General features: G+C 35.8%; 3 protein-coding genes across 5 annotated transcripts in view; 2 read left to right on the plus strand and 1 right to left on the minus strand.

Annotated features, from left to right (window-relative positions):
• Positions 1-4,674: 4,674 nt before the first annotated feature.
• Positions 4,675-9,916, minus strand: lpxn (leupaxin). Of its 2 annotated transcripts, XM_079896112.1 has the most exons (9): positions 9,807-9,916; positions 8,388-8,500; positions 7,766-7,821; positions 7,534-7,633; positions 7,076-7,342; positions 6,771-6,944; positions 6,254-6,335; positions 5,993-6,141; positions 4,675-5,803 (listed from the first exon to the last, which is right to left on the minus strand). In XM_079896112.1, exons 1-9 carry the CDS (start codon positions 9,901-9,903, stop codon positions 5,537-5,539), a joined length of 1,305 nt encoding a protein of 434 aa, XP_079752238.1. In that variant the 5' UTR covers positions 9,904-9,916; the 3' UTR covers positions 4,675-5,536. The 2 variants fall into 2 exon arrangements, with proteins under 2 accessions (XP_079752238.1, XP_079752239.1); XM_079896113.1 differs by lacking the exon at positions 8,388-8,500 and having other exon boundaries at positions 9,807-9,876.
• A 545-nt stretch (positions 9,917-10,461) lies between these two features.
• znf692 (zinc finger protein 692) lies at positions 10,462-15,801 on the plus strand. Of its 2 annotated transcripts, none has more exons than XM_079896104.1 (12): positions 10,462-10,744; positions 11,041-11,232; positions 11,586-11,617; positions 12,052-12,555; positions 12,636-12,711; positions 12,798-12,875; positions 12,948-13,058; positions 13,158-13,208; positions 13,428-13,506; positions 13,744-13,858; positions 15,151-15,250; positions 15,418-15,801. In XM_079896104.1, the coding sequence occupies exons 2-12, from the start codon at positions 11,066-11,068 to the stop codon at positions 15,689-15,691; spliced, it is 1,587 nt and encodes a 528-aa protein (XP_079752230.1). In that variant the 5' UTR covers positions 10,462-10,744; positions 11,041-11,065; the 3' UTR covers positions 15,692-15,801. The 2 variants fall into 2 exon arrangements, with proteins under 2 accessions (XP_079752230.1, XP_079752231.1); XM_079896105.1 differs by lacking the exon at positions 10,462-10,744 and adding an exon at positions 10,759-10,765.
• A 717-nt stretch (positions 15,802-16,518) lies between these two features.
• The window catches only part of fcho1 (FCH and mu domain containing endocytic adaptor 1), a 43,318-nt gene continuing 38,979 nt past the window's right edge, over positions 16,519-20,857 (plus strand). Inside the window, exon 1 of the mRNA XM_079896080.1 lies at positions 16,519-16,628. The gene's annotated coding sequence lies outside the window, so the exon portion shown is untranslated. The remainder of the gene's footprint in view (positions 16,629-20,857) is intronic.

Here is a 20,857-nt window from a genome sequence, read left to right on the forward strand (position 1 = left end):
AAATGATAAAGACGAAAAAAGTAGTCGCCTGGCCCCGGGAGCCTCTGCTAAGCACTACAGGAAGTCATCGGTACAGAGGAGCTAGTCATTAATTTGATATGATACCTGCGCTAGGCTGGCTGTGGGCCAAACCAAATACAGGTAATGGTGAGGGGAATGCAGCCCTTTTCCTCTGGCTTTGAATGAGCTTTTCTAATTAATATATGGGCCCTGTGTCACCAGGAAGCAATTAGGGGGTGTTGAAGCTGTCACTTCTTGTCTTCATTGAAAAACCTCTCAGTCAGAGGCAGTTACTTCAATACACAGATCAATACACAGTTTTGCTTTACCTAGCTTTTTAACCTTTTATTTAAAAACATTATTACAAATTCAGTGCAAAGTATGTTTCATTGTATTCTTTGGAGGAAGTAATTCAGGATTTGCCAAGGAAATGAAAAAGGGTCACAGATTTTGTCAGGGGTCAATAATTCTCATTGAATTTTTCCTGTATGAGGTGTAAGAGGAAGCACATTCCCCCTCAGATATTCAGATATCCCCCTCAGATATTACCCCTCAGATAAAAATAGTTTTGTTTTTGTTTTTCATGACACAAACTTTTGAAAATAATTCAAGAAACATAATTTTTTTGATCCATTCAGTCACTGTCTATGTGGTAATTGTAACAACCTAATTATTATTCATTTTCAGTTTTTCTAATGAATGCAAGTGTAAAAAAAAAAAAGTTTTTTGGTGTGTGTGTGTTTTTTTTTTTTTTTTTTTTTTTTGTGGCCTCTCTAATATTTGCACTGGCAGCCATCTGGTTTGGATAAAAATAAATGTTAAGAAGTTTGGTGGTGATTGAAGACATGGTAAATAAATCAATAAAACACCGCTTTGCTGACACTCCTGCATTTCACATTTGCTCCATAAATAGATTAAGTTACATTTGACTTCATTGGTTTTATTAAGTATTTCATACAGTTAATCATTTTGGCATCCAGCAGTCCACATTCATCTTACCAATCCTTTATAGGGAGCTTGAGCCCCCTGAATGCGGTTTTGTTCGTGGGGTTACACACTCACTGGCTTGTCTGGCAGTGACATGCTGGACACTTATTGGCTTCATTGTTTATTATGGGAGTGTGGTCTCAGAGTTGCCAGGTTGGTCAGTATTTATGGTGCTCTGTGACCCATGCCGTGGCTTTGTGGATCGGTGGGGTGATAGAGAGGCCAAGGTCTGGTTCAGGTGAGGCTAGGGTTTCAGTGCGACTCCCCTCCTTTTACCCTCCCCTATGGATCCACGGACCAATTCACCCACCGGCCTCTTTCAGCCCTACAGCTGTAAATGTCACCTGACTCCTGCCACACCAGCACTTATTGACAGGCCTTTTATTCCTGCCGCTTTAACGAGTTTCAGCCCTCCTCTTTCATTCCCTATGGTTTTACAAGTATACTAAACACCATTGCCCCCAATAATTCGCTCATTTCGATGCAAGTTGGATGGTTGTTGCTTTTAGACAACAGTTCAATACAAGAGGTTAATATCGAATAGTTTACATTTTATACACAAAATTGCAATTTACTTTGTCTGCCAAATACAAATAGTTTCAAACAAAGCAGTTTCATTCCTGAATGAATGAGATTTTAAATGAATTGGCTGAGTAAATGAATCAATGACTCACTTAATGCCTATAAACACAATCACTTGTTTTATTTCTGAATGAATCAGCATTTTTTAATGAATTTTTTTGAATAAATGATCCAATGACTCACTCACAAAGAAAATCGAGACCTGCTCAGCGACCCGATAATGATGTGTAACTCGCGACCGAATTATTCTATTGATCTGATTTTTTTCAATGAACCGAATTAACAAACTGCATTGAATGATTCTTTGGCGAATTTAACTGAACTGATAGCATGCAGTTAATTCACCGATTTAGTATGAACTCAATATGTGCAGATGTCATACTGAACTCTATTTAAGCTCTATCCTATCTGTAAAAATCTACATCTGCATACTAACAATTTTTTAAAAACTAACATCTTAGCAACCACATGAAAATGCCCATACTGCAAACCCGAAAAAGTTGGGAAAACTCCTTGAGGGTATGAGGATATTGAGGATACTATATTCCTTGAGGAAGTTTGAGATAACAAGTTACATCAAATTTTTTAAGATTTTTATTTTGTACTCATACATTGAAATTGCTGAACTTTAAATATTTGAGTAAGCTAATTCATACTTTTAACTTAAAATTATCATGCAGTCTCAACTTAAATATTTTAGTAATGGGAACTTGGCTTAGCTATTTCAGTAAATACTAACTTGCTAATTAGTAACACAATGCTTTGATAATATTAACATAGCATAGCAATTGCTGAACATTTAACATTTAATTGTTCTTAAACTAAGCTCATGCTCCACTTGTCACCATGATGGTAGTTAATTTTGCACACAAAAAAACAAAACATCATATAACACATAATTTTAGCATCTACTCTCCGTTTCGAGTGTCATGACAAAGCATGCTGGAAAATAGAAATCCCTTTCAGTTGAATTCATAAAAACAAAACAATGAAACAATTCAGATTACTTAAATTGTGTCAGTTTTGTGAACTCATAAGAAAAAGAAAGTTATAAATACTCATAAAGGTTCATTTGATTGAACTAATTTGTTTAATTAAAATGTTGAGCGTCAGGGTTTACAGTATGGTTCCGGACAGAAACCCTTTTCAGGAAGCTCTTTATTAGCAGTCATTTCAGGAAAGGAACAGTAAACAGAGAAGAGGGAGTGAACGAGAATAAAAAAAGAGAAAAATCAGCTTCTGTTGTTTTCTAACAGCAACATATTTAATTTCAGTCTTCCTAAACCAGAAAAGAGAGGGCTATAATGGAGTGATGACAACTTGATTTATAAACTCAACACATACACGTCTTCCCAACCACTGCGCTCTGTTCCTCTTCCCTTCGTTCTCTCTCTCTTTCTCTCCCATTCGATTTATGAGAAAGATACTTCAAGGCTTTTTCAAACCCTCAGCACTCAAAATTTTATAGAAAACAAAATATAAAATCATTTGGTAAGAAATAAAAACCAAATATGCATTTAGTTTTATGACATTTTATCATTAAATGCTTACAAAAAGTGTGAATTGAATTGTTTTTATTTTATATTTTAATATTGGGTAAAAAATACACTGTTAACTTAATACAAAATCAATACATATTTTAGGAAGGGGTTCTCATAGGGGATTCTCATATATGAGAGGAGGAGTGCTTTCTTGTACAGTTGGTCAGTTAATAGTATCGTAGTAGTGTCTAAATTCATGCCATTTATGGTAAGTCACTGTTAGATCAAGTCATCACATTAAAATCTAAAGTTCACCATCACATGCTCCACGAGTGTTTGTCCACTCACCATGGGAGGTTCTTGCAGTTCATGACTGTTATGGTGTGATAAACATCTTGATCTTTGACCCATCCTCCCAGAAAGCAGCTCTTGCCATCAAAGAGCATTCTTTGAAGATGAGAAGGCTGTTCCTTAAGTTACTGCCCATCTGAACCTTGAGTAACAGTGCAGTGGACTGACTAATCAAGGGATCTTGAGCAATATCTATAGGGATGTTCCCTCATGTGATCTTGCCATGCACACAACAAAATAAACAGGCTTCTGTACAATCCATGTGTATTAAAGCAAGAAAATGATGGTCGCTGTTATTCTAACCCTTTTTAATGTTTACAGAACATGTTCCCATGGTGTCACTGTAATGAAAACGTGTATGCTATTAAGCGAAGTCTTTTTAGTCATTGAAATCTTAATGAAATAATAGTACATTATTAGCCTTTACAATCTCCTCAACTGGCTAAGATAATCACAAGAGCAAAATTAAATTCATGTCATAGTCAGCTTGAAGAAGAGAGAAGGAATCTTTGTCTTTAAATCTTATGAACCCTCTGTAACAATCATTTTTGTTTCGTTCAACATGTATTAAAATAGCTTGCTTGATTGATGTGATGTGATAAAATTGAATAATGATGTTGTATCACAATAGTTTTTTTTAATAAGAAAATGTAAAGAGTAAAATTTTTAAATAATATAATGAACATATTGCTGTAGTTTACTTCATTAGAAAATATGGTTACACTTTATTTCCATGCTTTACTTTAGACATTCTACTAACTTTAAGTAACTTATTTCACCTAGTTTGGTGAATTTTGGGTTGAGCAGGTTTGTTGACGAAAAAAAAAAAAAAAGCTATTGTTTTAGGCTTGTCAGAGCCTGTCTATCATAAAAACACACTGGTCAAGTTCAGGTTAGTATAACCGAAATAATTCTGACCAAACATTTTAAATTTCACATTCACATTCTACACTGTAAAAAATTATATAATCAATAAGTTATGATAATATATGTTTTTTTTACATTGCTTTAACTTTAATACAGTTATACAAGATTCAGTTAATTTTTAAGTCAGTTTAACGTAATTTAAGTCACTAAGTTGAAGTGACTTGAACATTCAAGTTGACTGTACTTAAAAATTTTAAGGCAGCAACTTTTTTTTACAGTGATAAAGTTTGTCCCCATACTTGGCATTTATACAATGCAATGTGTAACAGGGTGGACCCTAACAGGATGGACGTTTTAAGCTTAAAACCCTTAATTAGCTAGGACAGAACAACATAGCACAAGATTTACATTAAGGAAGAATTTTAATAGATATATAAAATATATTATACATCCAATACAACAGGGTGGACATGTTATGATTTAGTCATCTAAAAATTTGAGAGAAAAGTTTATGACTGATTCTTTCTTTGTTCTTGGAGTTGCTTTCTTTCCAAGGAAATGATGTAATTTCTAGCAAGTCATGTGATTTAGGGCATATGCTTAAGGTTTTAAAGGGCAAATTGTATTTTATGTCAAAGAGAATAAGTAAATGTATATTTTACAACTCAAAATTGCTAATTTAGAAATATAGACGTAACTTTTATTTCAAAGCTATATAGTTAGTTGAATGTCTCGAAACAAAGTGTAAACAATAGCATTTGTAAGACTTTGAGTGCAATTTACATTTTCTGACTTGACTTGCTTTCTGAAGGACTTAAAAAGTTTCTTCTAAAACAAAATAGAAAAAAAGGGAGCCGGGAGCCGGGGCCTGATAGGGGACCCATTGCAGGATGTCTTAAAAGTAATTAAAATAATAGATTATTGATAAATTATTAAAATAATCTCTAAATTTAAATCCTAAAAAAATAGGACTAAAAAGTAAAATGTCAACTGAAATCATATTTTTTCCTCACTAATTATTGTTTTTATTGAAGAAATTACAGGTCTTTAAACGTTTAGAATAAAAAATCAAATGAATCCTGGTTAATTAATTTAATATATCAGTACTCCCGGTTTGTGTTTATAAAAAAAAAAAGTTCAAAAACATGTAGCTTTTTTATACAGCAGAATACCAGATACAAAACTTTTTTAAATCTTGTGTTGGACAATGGATGGTCTTACAGTCAAAAAGTTTTAACTTTAATTTTCCTTGAGGAAAGGCACCTCTTTCACACAAAGAGTTTTGTGTGGCATACTGAACAATATGGCTTCCCTCCCTGCTCCTTAAACACCCCCTGACTCAGCTGCCGAAGGCAGAACGCACACACAAAGTGGTCGGGGTGAAACTTGCGGTCCAGAGCAGAGATGCAGCGACCTGAGATGGGCTCTCCGCAGGTCCCACACAGAGTGCCCTGTCTAGAGTGATAGTGCAGGGAACAGAGAGGCCGACCGTTCAACTCAAGAAAGCAACCGTCTGTAAAAGGCTTCAGACAGTCCTGGAGAGAGATGCAGAAAGAGGGTATTAAAGATAACTATAATGAAGAAGAATGATTGAGCAGGTGAAGAATTCACCTATGAAGCTTACCACAATAGCACAGACTGACTGACTCCATATTCCTTAATAATAAGGAGCAAGTCACACGACTGTATTGCATTCCAGTCTTCAACGCCACTAATTCACTCACCGCACATACAAAGCAGTCGGGGTGCCAGGTTCCATTGGCTGCGGACAGATAGTTATCCTTCACTGGCTCTCCACAGCCGGAGCATTTGGGTGCAAAGAGGCGGTAGAAATCCCTAGAGCAATATGGTTTACCGTCTCTCTCCATAAACCCTGTAGACAAAGACAAATTTATTAAGTACAAAAGATCATTTTTCAAATGATGACCAGATCTGCTGGCTTGTCAAAATGGTCTGCTAAATTGGTGAATTTCCAGTTGTCTCACCATCAGGTCCAAATAGATCCCCACAGTGGGAGCAGAAAAAATGTTCCGGGTGCCATGTTTGATCCATCGCTGTTAGAATGTTCTGTGCAAAACACACTCATTTACCACCTGCTTCATTGGCTGGAATAAGTTCATTTGTTTGTGAAATGAAAGAGTTGAAAATGTCATTCCAAATATTTGTATACGAATTTTAAATAAATGAAATTATTATTAAATAAATACAAATACAATTTATAGATATACAAAACTTTAAAATGTAATATTTAAAATATAATCTAAATAAATGTAATATATATACATATAGTATATATTACATTTTAAATTATATATTTTAAATATTACATTTTATATTTTTATATTTTTATACATTACATTTTTACATATTTAATAATAATTGTATTTATTTCATATTTACAATTTAATCATTAATTCTAATTAGTTATACATATATAAATGCCTGAGAAAACTCTAACTCTGAGCATTCAGAGGGTAAATACACACAGATATGGCAGGTCACCTGTATAATAGGACCCTTGCAGTAAGCGCAGCGAGGGGAGAAGAGGTTTTGGTAGTCTTTTTCACAGTATGGCTTGCCGTCTCTCTCAAAGAAACCACTGGTGCCGAGTTCAACCCTGCATGTGGTACACGCAAAGTGCTCTGGGTGCCACACCTGACCCAAAGCTGTGATCATCTGCATGGGCAGAAGAACATAGACAGTGAAATTGTGAGAGACGATGACAAATTTGTTAATTCAGAAAACTCACCAGTGATTTGCAGAGAACAAGACATTATTATAACAAATCTGTTGTCTGTTGCTAGTACCTTCCCAGCTATACACTTGCCACAAGAAGCACAATGGCCTTTGGCAGCTGTGCGGACCCCCATTTTCTCCATGTCCGAGCTGAGAGAGCCCAGCAAGTCGTCTATAGCATCCACACTCTTGGATACTTTATTTGACAGTGGAGGATGTGGTTTCTTATCCTCTTCCTGACTTCCACTATCACTTTCTTTAGTTTCCTCCGTTTTTTTGTCCTTTACTGACTTGCGAGCCACTGGAGGGGGGCTTGATGTAGGAACTGGTTCTGAAACCTACAAAATAAATCATATGTGGTCCATTTCAAAGCATGTTGTTTTTAATTGATTTCAGTAGGCATGAATTAGGAGCGTTAATATGCTTATACTGCCCTCTTCTGGTACTACTCATTATGTGCATTGGCGGTAAAATACAAGTAGTTGATGTATGAAAATGTCATCTGATGTCAACCTCATGTTTCCCTCACCTCCAGACCGAGTCCTAGCAGCTCATTCATGATGGAGTCTAGCTCTCGTGTAGCTGTGCCGGGACTCATCACTCCTGCCTCCACAGGGGCTGGAAGCACGCTAGAAAAAGATTACTGTTCTTAGTGAACAGCTGAACCTCAAAGGACACCACGCATGCCAAAATATGATCTCACAAATAAGATACATACAACAGATATTTGTGCTCCATATTTTGCAAAAATATGGATGTACCTGTAGGCATTATCAAATGTCTTTCCTGGACCAGCAACAAGACCTGAGGATTCAGTCTGTGAAGATAGGAAAAAAGCATTCGAATGAATCAGTTTGGGCCAAAATATATATTTATTAGCTATTGCAGACAAATAACTACACTACTGTTTCAAATTTAGTGGTCAGTAAGATTTTATTTCAAAATAATAGTCATACTTGTATTTTGCAAGGATGCATTGAATTGATCAAAGTAAAAACATTTATAATGTTTATAAATGATTGAACATTCTGTTCATCAAAGAATCCTGAGAAAAAAATACCATTTACATTGAACTGTTTTCAATATTGATAATAATAAGAAATCTTACTTGAGCACCACATCAGCATATTAGAATGATTTCTGAAGCTGAAAACTCAGCTTTGCCATCACAGGAATAAATTAAATTTATAATAATATTTCATAATATTACTGTTTTTACTGTATTTTTAATCAAATAAATGCAGTCTTGGTGAGCAGAAGAGACTAATCTTACTGACACCAAACTTTTAAATGTATGTTTTTGAATGTTTTCGAAACTTCGAAATTCTTGTTTCAGAACAACCTGAAAATGAAAATGAATTGGTCTTCATGAAATGTAATTACTTGTTCAAGCTGAGTTGTGTTGGAAGCTTTCAGTGAGAGAGTTTTGGGTGGAATGGGTGCAGGAACATTTGAAGTCTGGGTGGGGTTCTGAGCCAACTGCTCTAGAAGCATGTCTGCAATATCAAAATCACATGAAAATCATGCAGTGACACTGAAATCAGTGACACTGAACTCAAACTTTCACACACTGTAGCAATCATGGTTAGGTGTAGAACTAAAGGTGAAGCGTTAGCAATTCGTGTCATTTCCTGAGGAAGTGAAAAGGCACATCACTGTCATCACAACGGATGCAGAGCACAAAACATTAAAAAAAACCACATGAATTTCAAACTTTTGCAACAGTTTTTTGCTGACATAGTTAAAGTCACTTATTATAGAAATGGGCGTTCTGACTAACTTCTGTAAGAATACCAAGAAAAATGTAAGCAAGAGCGTAATTTTATTCCTAATAATGACAGGACTTCACAACACTCATTACTTCTCACAGGGAAGAAAAACTAAATTATAAATCCTCAGTATACCAAAATGCTGCCAGAAAATATTTATGAACAGTATACATAGCCTATATATTTATTTATTTATTTATTTTTTTCGAATGACAACATTTCTCACTCTCTCCCAGAATGGCCTGGTTTAAATAGATATAAATATACACAACTATTCCAAAAAAAAGGTGAAAACATTCACTGATGCTCAAGGAGGCAACACAATGTATTAAGAGCCGGGGGACGTAAACTTTTTGAATTGGATGATTGGGGTAAATTGAACTTATTTTGTCTTCTGGGAAACATGAAAATATATTATGTACATGTAGCTTCTGAAGGGCAGAAAAATACAAATTCACATCAACATCCTGTTCAAAAGTTTACATCCCCGGCTCTTAATGCATCGTGTCTCCTTCCTTCTTGAGCATCAGTGAATGTTTTCCCCTTTTTGTAATAATTGTTTATGAGCCCCTCAATCGTCCTCAGCGTGAAAAAATGGATCTCAAAATTATACAGTCACTGTTCGAAAGGGTTCAATTATGCAGATTCAGAAGATGCTGGAAAACCAAAGGCCCTTGAGGATTTTTCTGAAGAACAGTGGGCAATTTAACTGCTCAAGACAAAATAGGGACACAGAAGAACAGTCGTTGATCACCAACAACACACAGTATTAAGATTCTAGGGTGTGTAAACTTTTGAAATGTGTATTTGTGTAAATTCAGTTCATTTTTTTTCCCAGTTCATTTGTGTAAATTCAGTTATTGTTTTGTCTTGTGGATTGCAATTTTTGCCATTTTTATAATCCTTATTTTGTTCAAATGATTAACATCTTGCATATTCTTCAAGGGGTATGTAAACAGCAGATCTGTACATAGAGACTCTATGCTGATTAAGACTTTAGTATTAGAAGGACACAGAAGGTCGAACAACTCACCGAGTTCATCCATGGTGGTCTGGGGCGTGAGATGAGAGGTAAGCAGCGCACGTTGTGTGTTCCTAGTGAGCATGTGTGGTGGGGTGATCTGATACATGCAGCTGTGGGCTGAGCTCAATCTCACTTGTGAAACTGATGTTGCTTCCTTTTTGTGTTCTCGTTGCCGCATAAAAGTGAGATGATTTTACTTTAATATATATATTTTTATTATTATTATTAGTAGTAGTAGAAGTAGTAGTAGGCTATTAGCTTTATAAGTAGCCTAATAAAAGTAGTGGTGTTACAAAACCAGTGTAATTAGACTATGTTTTTGAAGATTATTGAAAATATTTGACCAATGGTTAAAAATTAAGGTAAATGTGTAAAATGAAAAGTGTACAAAGTTTTGAAACAGTGTATACATAACAAGGTAGCTTGCTTAAGAAGTGTACTGTAAATATAATAATCTCATGTAGGCTACAGCACTTTGGTACCCATTGTGGTTATGCATATTAAAACATTCTATTATTTTATTTTTTATTTTTTATTTTTTTGTAGAAATGACTTATAGGCCAAGTCTTTCAACACATAAAACACTGTTCTGATCATGTAAAATTATAACATCACGGTGATTATTCTCAGACTACATTTCCCATAGATCCTAGCAATGCCGTGAAGAATTCTGGGACAGGAAACTTCCGATTCGGTTTCTCTTTCTGCAGCTCGCTTGCCATAATACTCTAGAACTGAAGACATTCTTGAAATAATCGTATTAAGCAGATGAATTCAACTGATATTCATTATTTTATGTAGCATCTCTTTCGTCGCGAGATAAATTCCATGCTCTTTACACTGAGTTAAGCGATAGTCTGTTGATTGACTGAGCGGTTCCTCCTTAAAAGGGCAACAGTTCGAGCGAGTGGGCCCCGCGAACACTATCGCGCAGGGTCTTATTTAAGGTATGCCAGAGGTTTCCTGTGGTCTGTTTACTTATGTTATGACTTTGTTGTTTTACCTTAATATAGACCTACACTGTGTAAGACATATGCGCATATATTTAAAATGAGGCCTGAGAGCAGCTGCTGGTGGTGGCACTTTCCATGAAAAGAGTAGGCCTAGTCTACAGAATATAACGTTAGACTTAGACTGAAACTTTTAAAATGATTTTTTTCCTGATGATTTTATTCCACTTTTTTTGTACAGCAACAGTACACACACACAAAAAAGAAAAAAAAGTGTTTCTCTCTTTTTTCAGTGTTTGTGTGGCACCTGTCAGTGCGATGTCGTCCTCTAGCGATACTCCTCGCAGTCAGCGGCGCAGGGAGTTGGATGCCCGCAGGAGTAAGTCTCGCGTGCGGCTGGGCTCGTGTCTGCAGAGCTGGGGTCATCTCAAAGAGAAACTGGGCTTTTCTCTTCACTCAGAGCTCGCTCAGCATCTGGTGCAGAGGTATAATACAGTGAGAGAGATACAGTTACCCTTAGACCCACACTAGATGACAGTTCGTTGGATGTGCGCTCTAGAATTTCAGTTAAATCACATCTGCAGTTGTTGATTCTGGCTTTGTAGAGACTTAACATTTTTTCCATTTGTTGTGATCCTGTTCCAGATCATACAGGGGAAAGACAGGAATTATGAGTGAGCTTAAAATGAAGTATAGGCAGAAAAACAAAGATGAACTTGTGGTTTATGGAGTTCGAAACATATTATAGTTTGGCTGACAGTCAAGTCTTTTGGTGGTGTGAAGCATTGTAGATAATATGTGGTGTAACTGACGATGACGTCTGCTTCCTGTTTTGCAGCTACATTTCAAGAGTTTGCATCAAGTGCTCAGGTAAACCACAGTTTAAGGGATAGTTCATCCACAAAATGATAATTATGAGATAATTTAAAGATTTAAAGATTACCACAATGATCGCTCTGAAAGTGATTTTAACAATATTGTTATCGTTATAGCTGTGGTGTGGACTTCCCTATTCATCTAAAATTAGAAAAATAATTAAAACTTTATAGTTATCCTTCTAGTTAACAACTTTGGAGTGAACAGGCCTTAAGAAAATAATTTTTGCAATGTTTTTGGCATTTGGTTTCTCACTTTCTCTCTCTCTCTCTCTCTCTCTCTCTCTCTCTCTCTCTCTCTCTCTCTCTCTCTCTCTCTCTCTCTCTCTCTCTCTCTCTCTCTCTCTCTATATATATATACAGTATATGTATGTATGTATGTATGTCGAATGTCTACTTTAGTTTTACATGTCACTATGGCTTCTTTAGGTGATGGGAAAGGAGAGATCACAAGCACCCTATCAACTACCAAGGAATCTTTGCAGGAACTTATCCTGCTGGTCCACAACCATGGGCGGATGTGCCTTTTCCCCCCTGTCCTGCATTCTCGGCCTGTCACAAAACCAACAGTTCAAGATCAGAGTGCTCATGCAACAGGGAGAAGAGAAGCTGAAACTGATTCCAAGGACTGTGAGGTGGACGTGTGTCTCAAGTACACCTGTGAAGACGGACATCATTTTTTGTGGTCTCCTATTAAGATGGAGAAGGCAATGACATCTAAAAACGAAATAACTGCAGCCAGCCCAAAGAGACTGAAACAACGAGGCAGGAGGTGGCTGAAGGATCCTGACGCAGAGATAGAAAGACAAGAGGTGACGATGACTAGATTAAAAACCAGACGGCAACTACGAGAAAACGCTGAAGTTACCACAAATGACACTGAACAGAAAAACAATACAAGGTCTCAAACGTTCGGAGACAACAAGAATGCAGGTGACTTTGTTATTAAGGATTTTTCTCAAATAAAGATGCTGTTTTTGTTTTTTAAGGAGTAACTAGAACCATGTGTTAAGGTGTTACAGTGACTGAGACTTCTGAGACACAGAAAGGAAATAATGTGGCAGCTGACTTTTCGCATTCAGAACATAGGTATATATTTTTGCATATTTGAATGTTTAGCTGGTTTTATAATATTTAGTTTAATTATGTCTCCTCAATCTTTTTCTGATTGTCAGGTCTTCAGCAGACAGTGATGAGATGACTGAAGATGATCCTGCCAGGGTCTGCATTGAAAACCAAAGCCCCCCTGATAGGTATTTCCTCTATTCATCTACTCTTTTAATGAATCAGTTAGACATATGTTAAGCCAAGTCTCTGTCTCCTAGCAATGGGGAAGTTGCAGTGCTGAATTTAACCAACAGAGGGATCCAGAGTAGAGCAGATCCTACTGAGAAACACAACACCAACAAAAAGGCAGGAACACTTAAAAATAACAGGTGATTTTTCTAACTGCACATATTTTTGATATTTTCATATTTTAGGATTTCTAACAAGTTGAATAAAATCGTAAAAGTTCTTTACCATTTTCTCTCCAGTCCACAGTCTTTGAAAGATGATGTGTCCCAGATTGGTGGCAAGAGAAAACGGTTTGTTTTTTCATTTTACCAATGTAAATATTGTTTATATTTACAGTATTTTACACTTATATAAAAGTTATGTATAGTTATACAAGTATGAAATATTAGAACAGTAATTTATTTATTTATTTGGTGATGTTTTCATGCTTTTATTTTGAATGCCTTATGATGTCCTATTGTATTATATGTTGACATCATATTACATGATACTGATCTCTGTGTTTACAGAAAATCAACATCCAAAGTGATTTTGCCTTGTGAGTTTCAAGGCTGCGATAAGATTTTCTCTAGTCGGCAATATCTCAATGTGAGTGCTGAGTCAATATTGACTGTCCATGACACATTCATTAGTCTTTACTAGACTAAAACATTTCCCATTGTTCTGCAGTGATCTGACTGTTAGAAAAGAAACTTTATTTAAAACAGAATTACGTTGATTGCAACTTTATTCAAAACAGAATTACGTTGATTGCAAGGTTTTATGGAAAAGCATCAACACTGAGACAGGATGGCAAAGCATCTCACAATCTGTTCCTCTCCTCAGCATCATGTCAAGTACCAGCATCTCCAGCAGAAGACCTTCACCTGCTCGCACCCCCCCTGCAGCAAGTCATTCAACTTCAAGAAGCATCTGAAGGAACATGAAAAGTTGCACAGTAGTGAGTATTCAGTCCATATGAATGATTTATGTGATAGATGTAATCCAGTGTACACTATAGACAGGCACTATATACATGTATGTATGTATGTATGTATGTATGTATGTGGATTACCACTGGATTAGAAGAATCTAATTACCATGTTATTTAAATACAGTATAATATATATATATATGTGTGTGTGTGTGTATGTATATGTGTGTGTGTGTATATATATATATATATGTATATGTGTGTGTATATGTATATGTATATGTATACTGTATATAAATAGCATGGCAATTAGATTATTCTAATTCAGTGTTTATTGGCTTGTGGGTTGCAGGTCTGTTTAGACAGCAGGTAAACAACAATGCTAAATGCAAATAACCATAAAGCTGTGCAAGTAACAATATAGTTGTGCATTGGTAGGAATGGAATAAAATAGGTTTATCAACTTTTAAAAGGAGATAAACCTTCCCAAATCTTTTATTGTTGATGTCAAATGCTGGGTGTCTTATCATTTCATTGAAGTCATGTAGAATCCAAATTAAGTAAATGCAAAAATGAACAAGGTGATAAAAATCCTCAAAAAAAAGTTCCCACTTTTTATTGTGTCTGTCTATTATATATACTGTGATGTACTTATGTCAAAAATGTATTATTTGGTACAATATACTTATTGGAACACAATAAGTACATTGTATCAAATAATTCATGTTTACTGCTATTGAGATGGAACACGGGTAAGGGTAGGGACAGGTTTGGTGGCATGTTTGGCTTTAAGGGGTAGGAGTTGGGTCAACATGAACTTGTAAATGCAATTACAAAAATGAATTACATGTAATTACATGCAGGTATCATTTAAAATATATACAATGTAAAACAGTGTATATATACAATAAGTGCATTGTATCAAATGATTATTTTAAAGGTTAGTACATAGTAGTTTAAGACACTTTAAAACCATGAACAATTACAGAAAGTTCAAGAAAATCCAATCCAGACTGCAGAAGTAACTTGCAGTGAGTATAAACATGGTGTGTGCTTTGAATTATTGGATGCTGAAATTACTTTCATACTGTATGATATTGAATCAATGTAAAATTAATAATAATACATTTTAGTGTAATTATAGTGAAAGTTTTGTCTTCTTTGTATGCAAAAAAACATTGTTTTCCAATGTTAAATCTATGTCCAGAAGCAAACCCACTTAAGAACCACTGGACAAGTACAGTAAGCATTAAGGATGAGTGATGTTTTTCATGTTGAGGTTAGTAACATGGTTCTCTATGATTCTTTGTGCCTGTGAGATCAGAGAGACTATATCTGTGAGTTCTGTGCCCGGGCGTTCCGAACCAGTAGTAACCTGATCATCCACCGCAGGATACACACCGGAGAGAAACCACTGCAGTATGAGTTTCACCACACACACGTGCACCAGGCCCTTTGTTTATACCAAAGCTTGCCTACCTCCCAAACTAATTTTTGCATGAACATTCCATCAATATTTAGCACAACAACCGCTCAAGGCTTTGCTACTAGCTCCGGATATAACTCACCCCTTCTCTCTTTCTCAGGTGTGAGGTGTGTGGCTTTACCTGTCGACAGAAAGCCTCTCTGAATTGGCATATGCGGAAGCACAATGCTGAGAGCACCTACCAGTTCCCCTGTGAGATCTGCGGTCGTCGATTTGAAAAGAGAGACAATGTCACAGCTCACCGAAGCAAGAGCCACTCAGACTACAATACACCCACTCCTGAGCTTCTCCTTCCTCCTGACCCAGTCCCGCATCCCTCTGGGCAGCGCAGATCTTCCCCTTCTGTTTCTAAGAGTCACATTTCTGTAGAATAACATTTGTAATGCCGTGTTTTGACTAAATATTGTACCATTTGTGCATCCTTGAACTTGAGCAAACTTTACTGTGGGACTGATTGGCTTCTATAAACAAGCTGAGTAATTGCCATGTGATCTATCTGTGGTGTTAATTCTGATTTTGGTGATTTTTAACATGCAAGTAGATATTGTTTTTTCATCATGCAGAGGCTGGACTTCTGTAAAATGACCTAAATCAGCATAATCAGGTCATTGTTAATCAGGTTATTGTATGTTGGAGACAGTTGCTTTAGTTAAAAAAATGTAGGGCATCAAATAGAACTAAATTTGACATTTTTTACATTTTATCAACAAAACGTGATATTTATGGGTTTGTGTTGAAATTATATACTACTTTTAAAAATTATCAACACAAGACATTTTTGGCTCTTTTTACATAGCCTATATATTTTTTCTTTTTCTTTTCCACCCCTTTACACATGCATAAATCGCAGTTGTCTGGAAAAAAATGTGATGCACACATAGACGATTTTGCATTTTTGTGGAGATTTGAACAGTGGTTTGTCATGATGCATTTCGGTAAAGAAATACATTTGCATACATTATAATAATCGAACTCAAGGGTTCCCGCCTTTAGTAAAGCCTTACTTTGATTGACAAACACTTTATCCAATGACTCTTGTCCATGAGAAGTGGGCGTTGCCTCTTGAAATTGAACCATACTCTATTGGCTAGCAAAAGCGGTATTGGTAACGCAGTTGCCATGCCTACACAGCTTTGCTCCGGTGACGCTTGAGTGACAGGAAACTTGAACCAATAGGAACACAAAGAGGCGGGGCTTTTCTAACACTGTCAACTGTTCGTTCAAACCTTGTTACACATTGAACGCGCCACGGTCGGATCAACTACCGGCGATGAAAATGAGCCTCACTGTTTTTACTGAAACCACAACAAGGTAACATACTTTTTACGTTTCTTTTCACAGTAAGTGAAGTTATTGGTTATGCTGCTGAAACGTTTTCCCGGGAATGCAACATAATAGGCGTCCAGCACTAGGCAGTTCATTGTACGTGACACTGACAGTGAGGCTTTCCCCAGCGGAGCATCTCTGTTTCAGTGTGTCAGCATTGTGGAGCAAAAGCGTGATCATTTGCTACAAGGTCAGTTTTAGTTTGGGCTGCAGCGCACAGCATGTGTGGTGCTGTTCCTCATCAGTTCAGTGCATACACATTTCCTCTGTCTAGAACAAAGACAGACACGGTGCTTTGTGGAAGGAAGTTGCCAGATCAGAATAATGATGGGCAAAGTAGTGAAGAATTTGTGTCTCCTAAGTGTATTTTAAAAGTTGAACAGATTATTTTGTGTTTTTAAATAAGATGCTATATCTTTTTTGTCTATTGCTTCAGGTCTAACTAGTATCTACATTTATGTCACTAATGCTTTTTAAGTATTAGTAAATAATCCACTAGTGACTAGTATCTTTTTCAATTTAACTAGCAACTATTAATTTAGAGATACTACAGTATTAATGCTAGTAGTGACTAGTATCAAGTCACTGGTACTTTTTACATACTAGTATTTCATTTAATTGCTATTAGTCACCATCCTAATAGTGTAATGTAACTATTTTAGTAACAAATTCAGTAAAAATTGGTTACACTTTATTTGGTAACACTTTATTTTACAATATCCTTGTTACATGTTACATGTACTTACCATAGTAATAACAGTAATCTATGCATAATTACATGCAACTAACCCTAAACCAAATCCTAATCATACCCTAACTCTATTGTAAATAGCCTACATGCAGTTGCTTAATATTACTCAGTACTTAAATATATAATTACACTGGAACAATGACACCTTAAAATAAAGTGTAACCCTTTATTTTAAGGTGTCAGTATTACAGTGTAATTAATTCTACATTTAAGTACTGAGTAATAATAATTAACTACATGTACTTACTATATGGTTAGGATTAGGATGAGGGTATGGCTTAGGGTTAATTGCATGTAATTATGCATAATGTATAGTTATTAATACAGTAACTACATTTAACATGTGTAACACTGTAAAATAAAGTGTTATCCAATTGAATTCTGTGGTTTAAATATTCATCTCTGAATATTATGTATTACATTTTTTGCTGGTACCAATTCTAGTTTTTGGTAACACTTTATTTGAAGGTGACAGTTACATGTTATGTACACTATAGTAATGACAGTAAATTATGCATAATTACAAGTAACTAAACCAAAACTAAACCCTAACCCTAAATGACATGTTCATTAATATTACTAGGCTACTTGAGTAAGTACAATGTAACTACATCAACTTAAAATGAAGTGTAACCTAATTTTTCGCTTTTTTACAGTGTCAATGTTAAATATGTTACATGTAGTTACAAAAGTAATACCTATAAATTATCCATATTTACGTGCAACGAACTAACCCTAAACCAAACCAAACCAAACCCTAATCCTAACCCTATAGTACATGTAGTTACTTAATATTACTCAGTACTCAAATGTATAATTACAGTGTAGAAATCTCCATTCAATGACATATGTGCAATTTGTTACTATACAATAATAATAACTATTATTATTAATTATTAATAAATATGTCACTATATTAATAAGTCCTAGTATGAAATGGATACGTACTAAAATCCTACAAATCCAAATAGGCCTACTTTTGGATTACTTTCTAGCAAGTAAAAAAAAGTACTGGTTAGTTTTAAGGAATACATTTTAGAAAAGCTTCTTCAGATTGGATTTCACCAATATTCTAATAGCAGCTCTATTTGGACTGTTGAATTTCATGCCTTGAAAGACAAATCATTTGTTTTGCAAATTGTGTGGATGAATAATGTCCCTGTCATTCTTGATGAAGTGGATAAGGAGAAATATCTCTAGAAGTAGCCAGTCGCCTGTTCAGAAGAGTGGCTGGTTATTTCTAGAAACACTTGCACCACCGTATGTCACGTCCTGAGGCATGTGGTTGTAGATTTGCGGAGAATGGCTGCAGGTTAGTTTTTCATATTCCCACATAGTCAAAAGAGTGTGCAAAGCTGAGTTATTGCGCAACACAGATCCCGGGGCTCATATACACTGTACTCCACTTTGTGACTTCTCTGTGGGATCTCTTGCAGTGTGTGTTCTGTTGTAAATGCACGTCATGGTATTCCAACCTCATGATAAGAGTCTTGTGATGCAGATGCAGATTGTCCTTTGCATGTGTGTCTTGATTCTTGTTCTTGTTTAGTCTATCCTTAAAGGAACCCAGAGATTCACAAAAGTCTGCGTATCTACAGTACACAAACATAACATTCTTAAGACAATTTTAAGATGCACTTGAGAGCACTGAGATGTGGCTAAGATAGGAAAGAATGCTGGAGTGCTTTTAAAAACAAATTAACAAACCATTGAAGCATCTGATTCTTCTAGTTGTGGTCCGTGAAGAATTCCAAGTGGTTCTCGAGTTGAATGTCTAGTAAAAATAAATAAATAAATTGTCTTCTAGATGTTCGTTTCCTGAAAAAGTTGAATACTGTCCTAATGCCATGATAAGATTTCAATGCAAACGTGTAGTTAGTACTAGCATTTCTTAATATTAAGCCTAAAATGTCTTTTAATATCACTATTAGTAAGGATATAGTACGATCTCTGTATAATATCAGTCTTTAAATGCAAGATATTTAAAGTGTACCTTAAGTATACTTGCAATAGTTCCACTTCTTTAGCACAATCAAATTTACTTAAGTATATCTTTAGTTAGACCTCAGCACAACTTCCGGATAAATAAAGTGCATTACAAAAGTTGTACCAATTTAGCAGACTTAAAGTATATCAATTTAGTATACCAAAAGTACAATTGCAGGATATTTATATTAAGTACATAAATATGTAATGAATTGTATTATACTTAGCATAAAATAAATGTATTTCAAATACATTTTTGTATTTTTATTTTTCACTAGGGTAGTATACCAATGAATGCTAATGTTGTCCTTCATAGTTTCTCGTCATTTCCAAAGTTGCAAGCTTTTACCACTTATAGCATTGTACTTATCTCAGAATAAAACAAATAAAGGCAGTTAAGAATTCAAATATCAGTATTTGATTATCAGTACTGGCTGCACTTTAATGTTGAGCATGCACTTAAAGGGACAACATGCATTTAGTAGGTGTAGAGACTAAATTAAACTGCCTCATAATCTGGTTTTCTGAGTAGTATGTAATGACATGTGAGTCACACTTTAATATTTGTGCCAGGACTGAAGACTGTTGCTGATTACTGTAAGTGCTGCATTTCCTCTGTGTGCCCAGACAGAGATATATACACCACACACTGCTCTTCAGTTCTGCATGGCTTGCCAGTGCTATGCACGCAGAATGCATTGTTGGTGTTTTTTTTTTTTTTTTTGTAGAGTAAGCTTTTCTATCTCTGTTAAAAGTTTCAATACTGAATTTGGATTTTGGAGGCTACTTTAGTGTTCTAACCTGTCTCATCTTAAATAAAAGACTGAATAGAGCTCTGAACTCTGTAAGCATCTGGATAAAAAGGGCTGTACATCTCATCCCATGCTTTATTCTGGAGGTCATGCTGAAGTTAACAGTAGATATTTTGACACCACACAATCCTGTTGAATTAAAGTCGGTCTGTCACTTTTTAAGTCAAGGTAGATTCATTATCAGACCTGAAAGAGCTGAGACACATGAAAGCCGGTGCAGTTTGAGATTAGAGGGATCATCTAAGGACACCCCCTGACTCTGAAGACCTGCAGAGAAGGATGGAGAGAGAGAGGGAGGTGGGGGATGCATTGCACAGTATGTTCCATTTCAATTTGAATTGGCTTGAATTGCTCCTGTTGATTAGACTTCATTAGAGTGAAGCTGCAGCATTAGCATGGACTCCCTCATTAGCAGAGTGAGAGAACATCACACTTATAGTTCATTGTAGTATTGTTTATCCTAAAGTTTCAAGGAATCTGATCCAGTCCTCCTGTCGCTTGTTTTATCATCTGCTGTAGTGGTTGTTAGTAGCAGCATTGGAAGATTTGTAGTTTTGTGTCAGTGCTGCTGGCTCACCTAGATCCCTGCCAAGCAGGACAGTGCCTGTGGGCAAAGCTTGGCAGCCCGTGGCAGATGGAGGATTTCTGTCTGTTGGGCTGTCTAG

Source organism: Squalius cephalus (genome assembly GCF_949319135.1).
Source record: "Squalius cephalus genome assembly, chromosome: 16".
Classification (NCBI taxonomy): domain Eukaryota; kingdom Metazoa; phylum Chordata; class Actinopteri; order Cypriniformes; family Leuciscidae; genus Squalius; species Squalius cephalus.

Coding starts and splice junctions, on each gene's coding strand:
- lpxn (XM_079896112.1), bottom strand. CDS start 9,903: ATGTATCAGATCACCCCACCACACATGCTCACTAGGAACACACAACGT. Junction 6,142..6,253: donor GGATCTATTTGGACCTGATG/GTGAGACAACTG, acceptor CTTTGTCTACAG/GGTTTATGGAGAGAGACGGT. Junction 5,804..5,992: donor CCGACTGCTTTGTATGTGCG/GTGAGTGAATTA, acceptor ATCTCTCTCCAG/GACTGTCTGAAGCCTTTTAC.
- znf692 (XM_079896104.1), top strand. CDS start 11,066: ATGTCGTCCTCTAGCGATACTCCTCGCAGTCAGCGGCGCAGGGAGTTG. Junction 11,233..11,585: donor GCTCAGCATCTGGTGCAGAG/GTATAATACAGT, acceptor CCTGTTTTGCAG/CTACATTTCAAGAGTTTGCA. Junction 13,507..13,743: donor CTAGTCGGCAATATCTCAAT/GTGAGTGCTGAG, acceptor TCCTCTCCTCAG/CATCATGTCAAGTACCAGCA.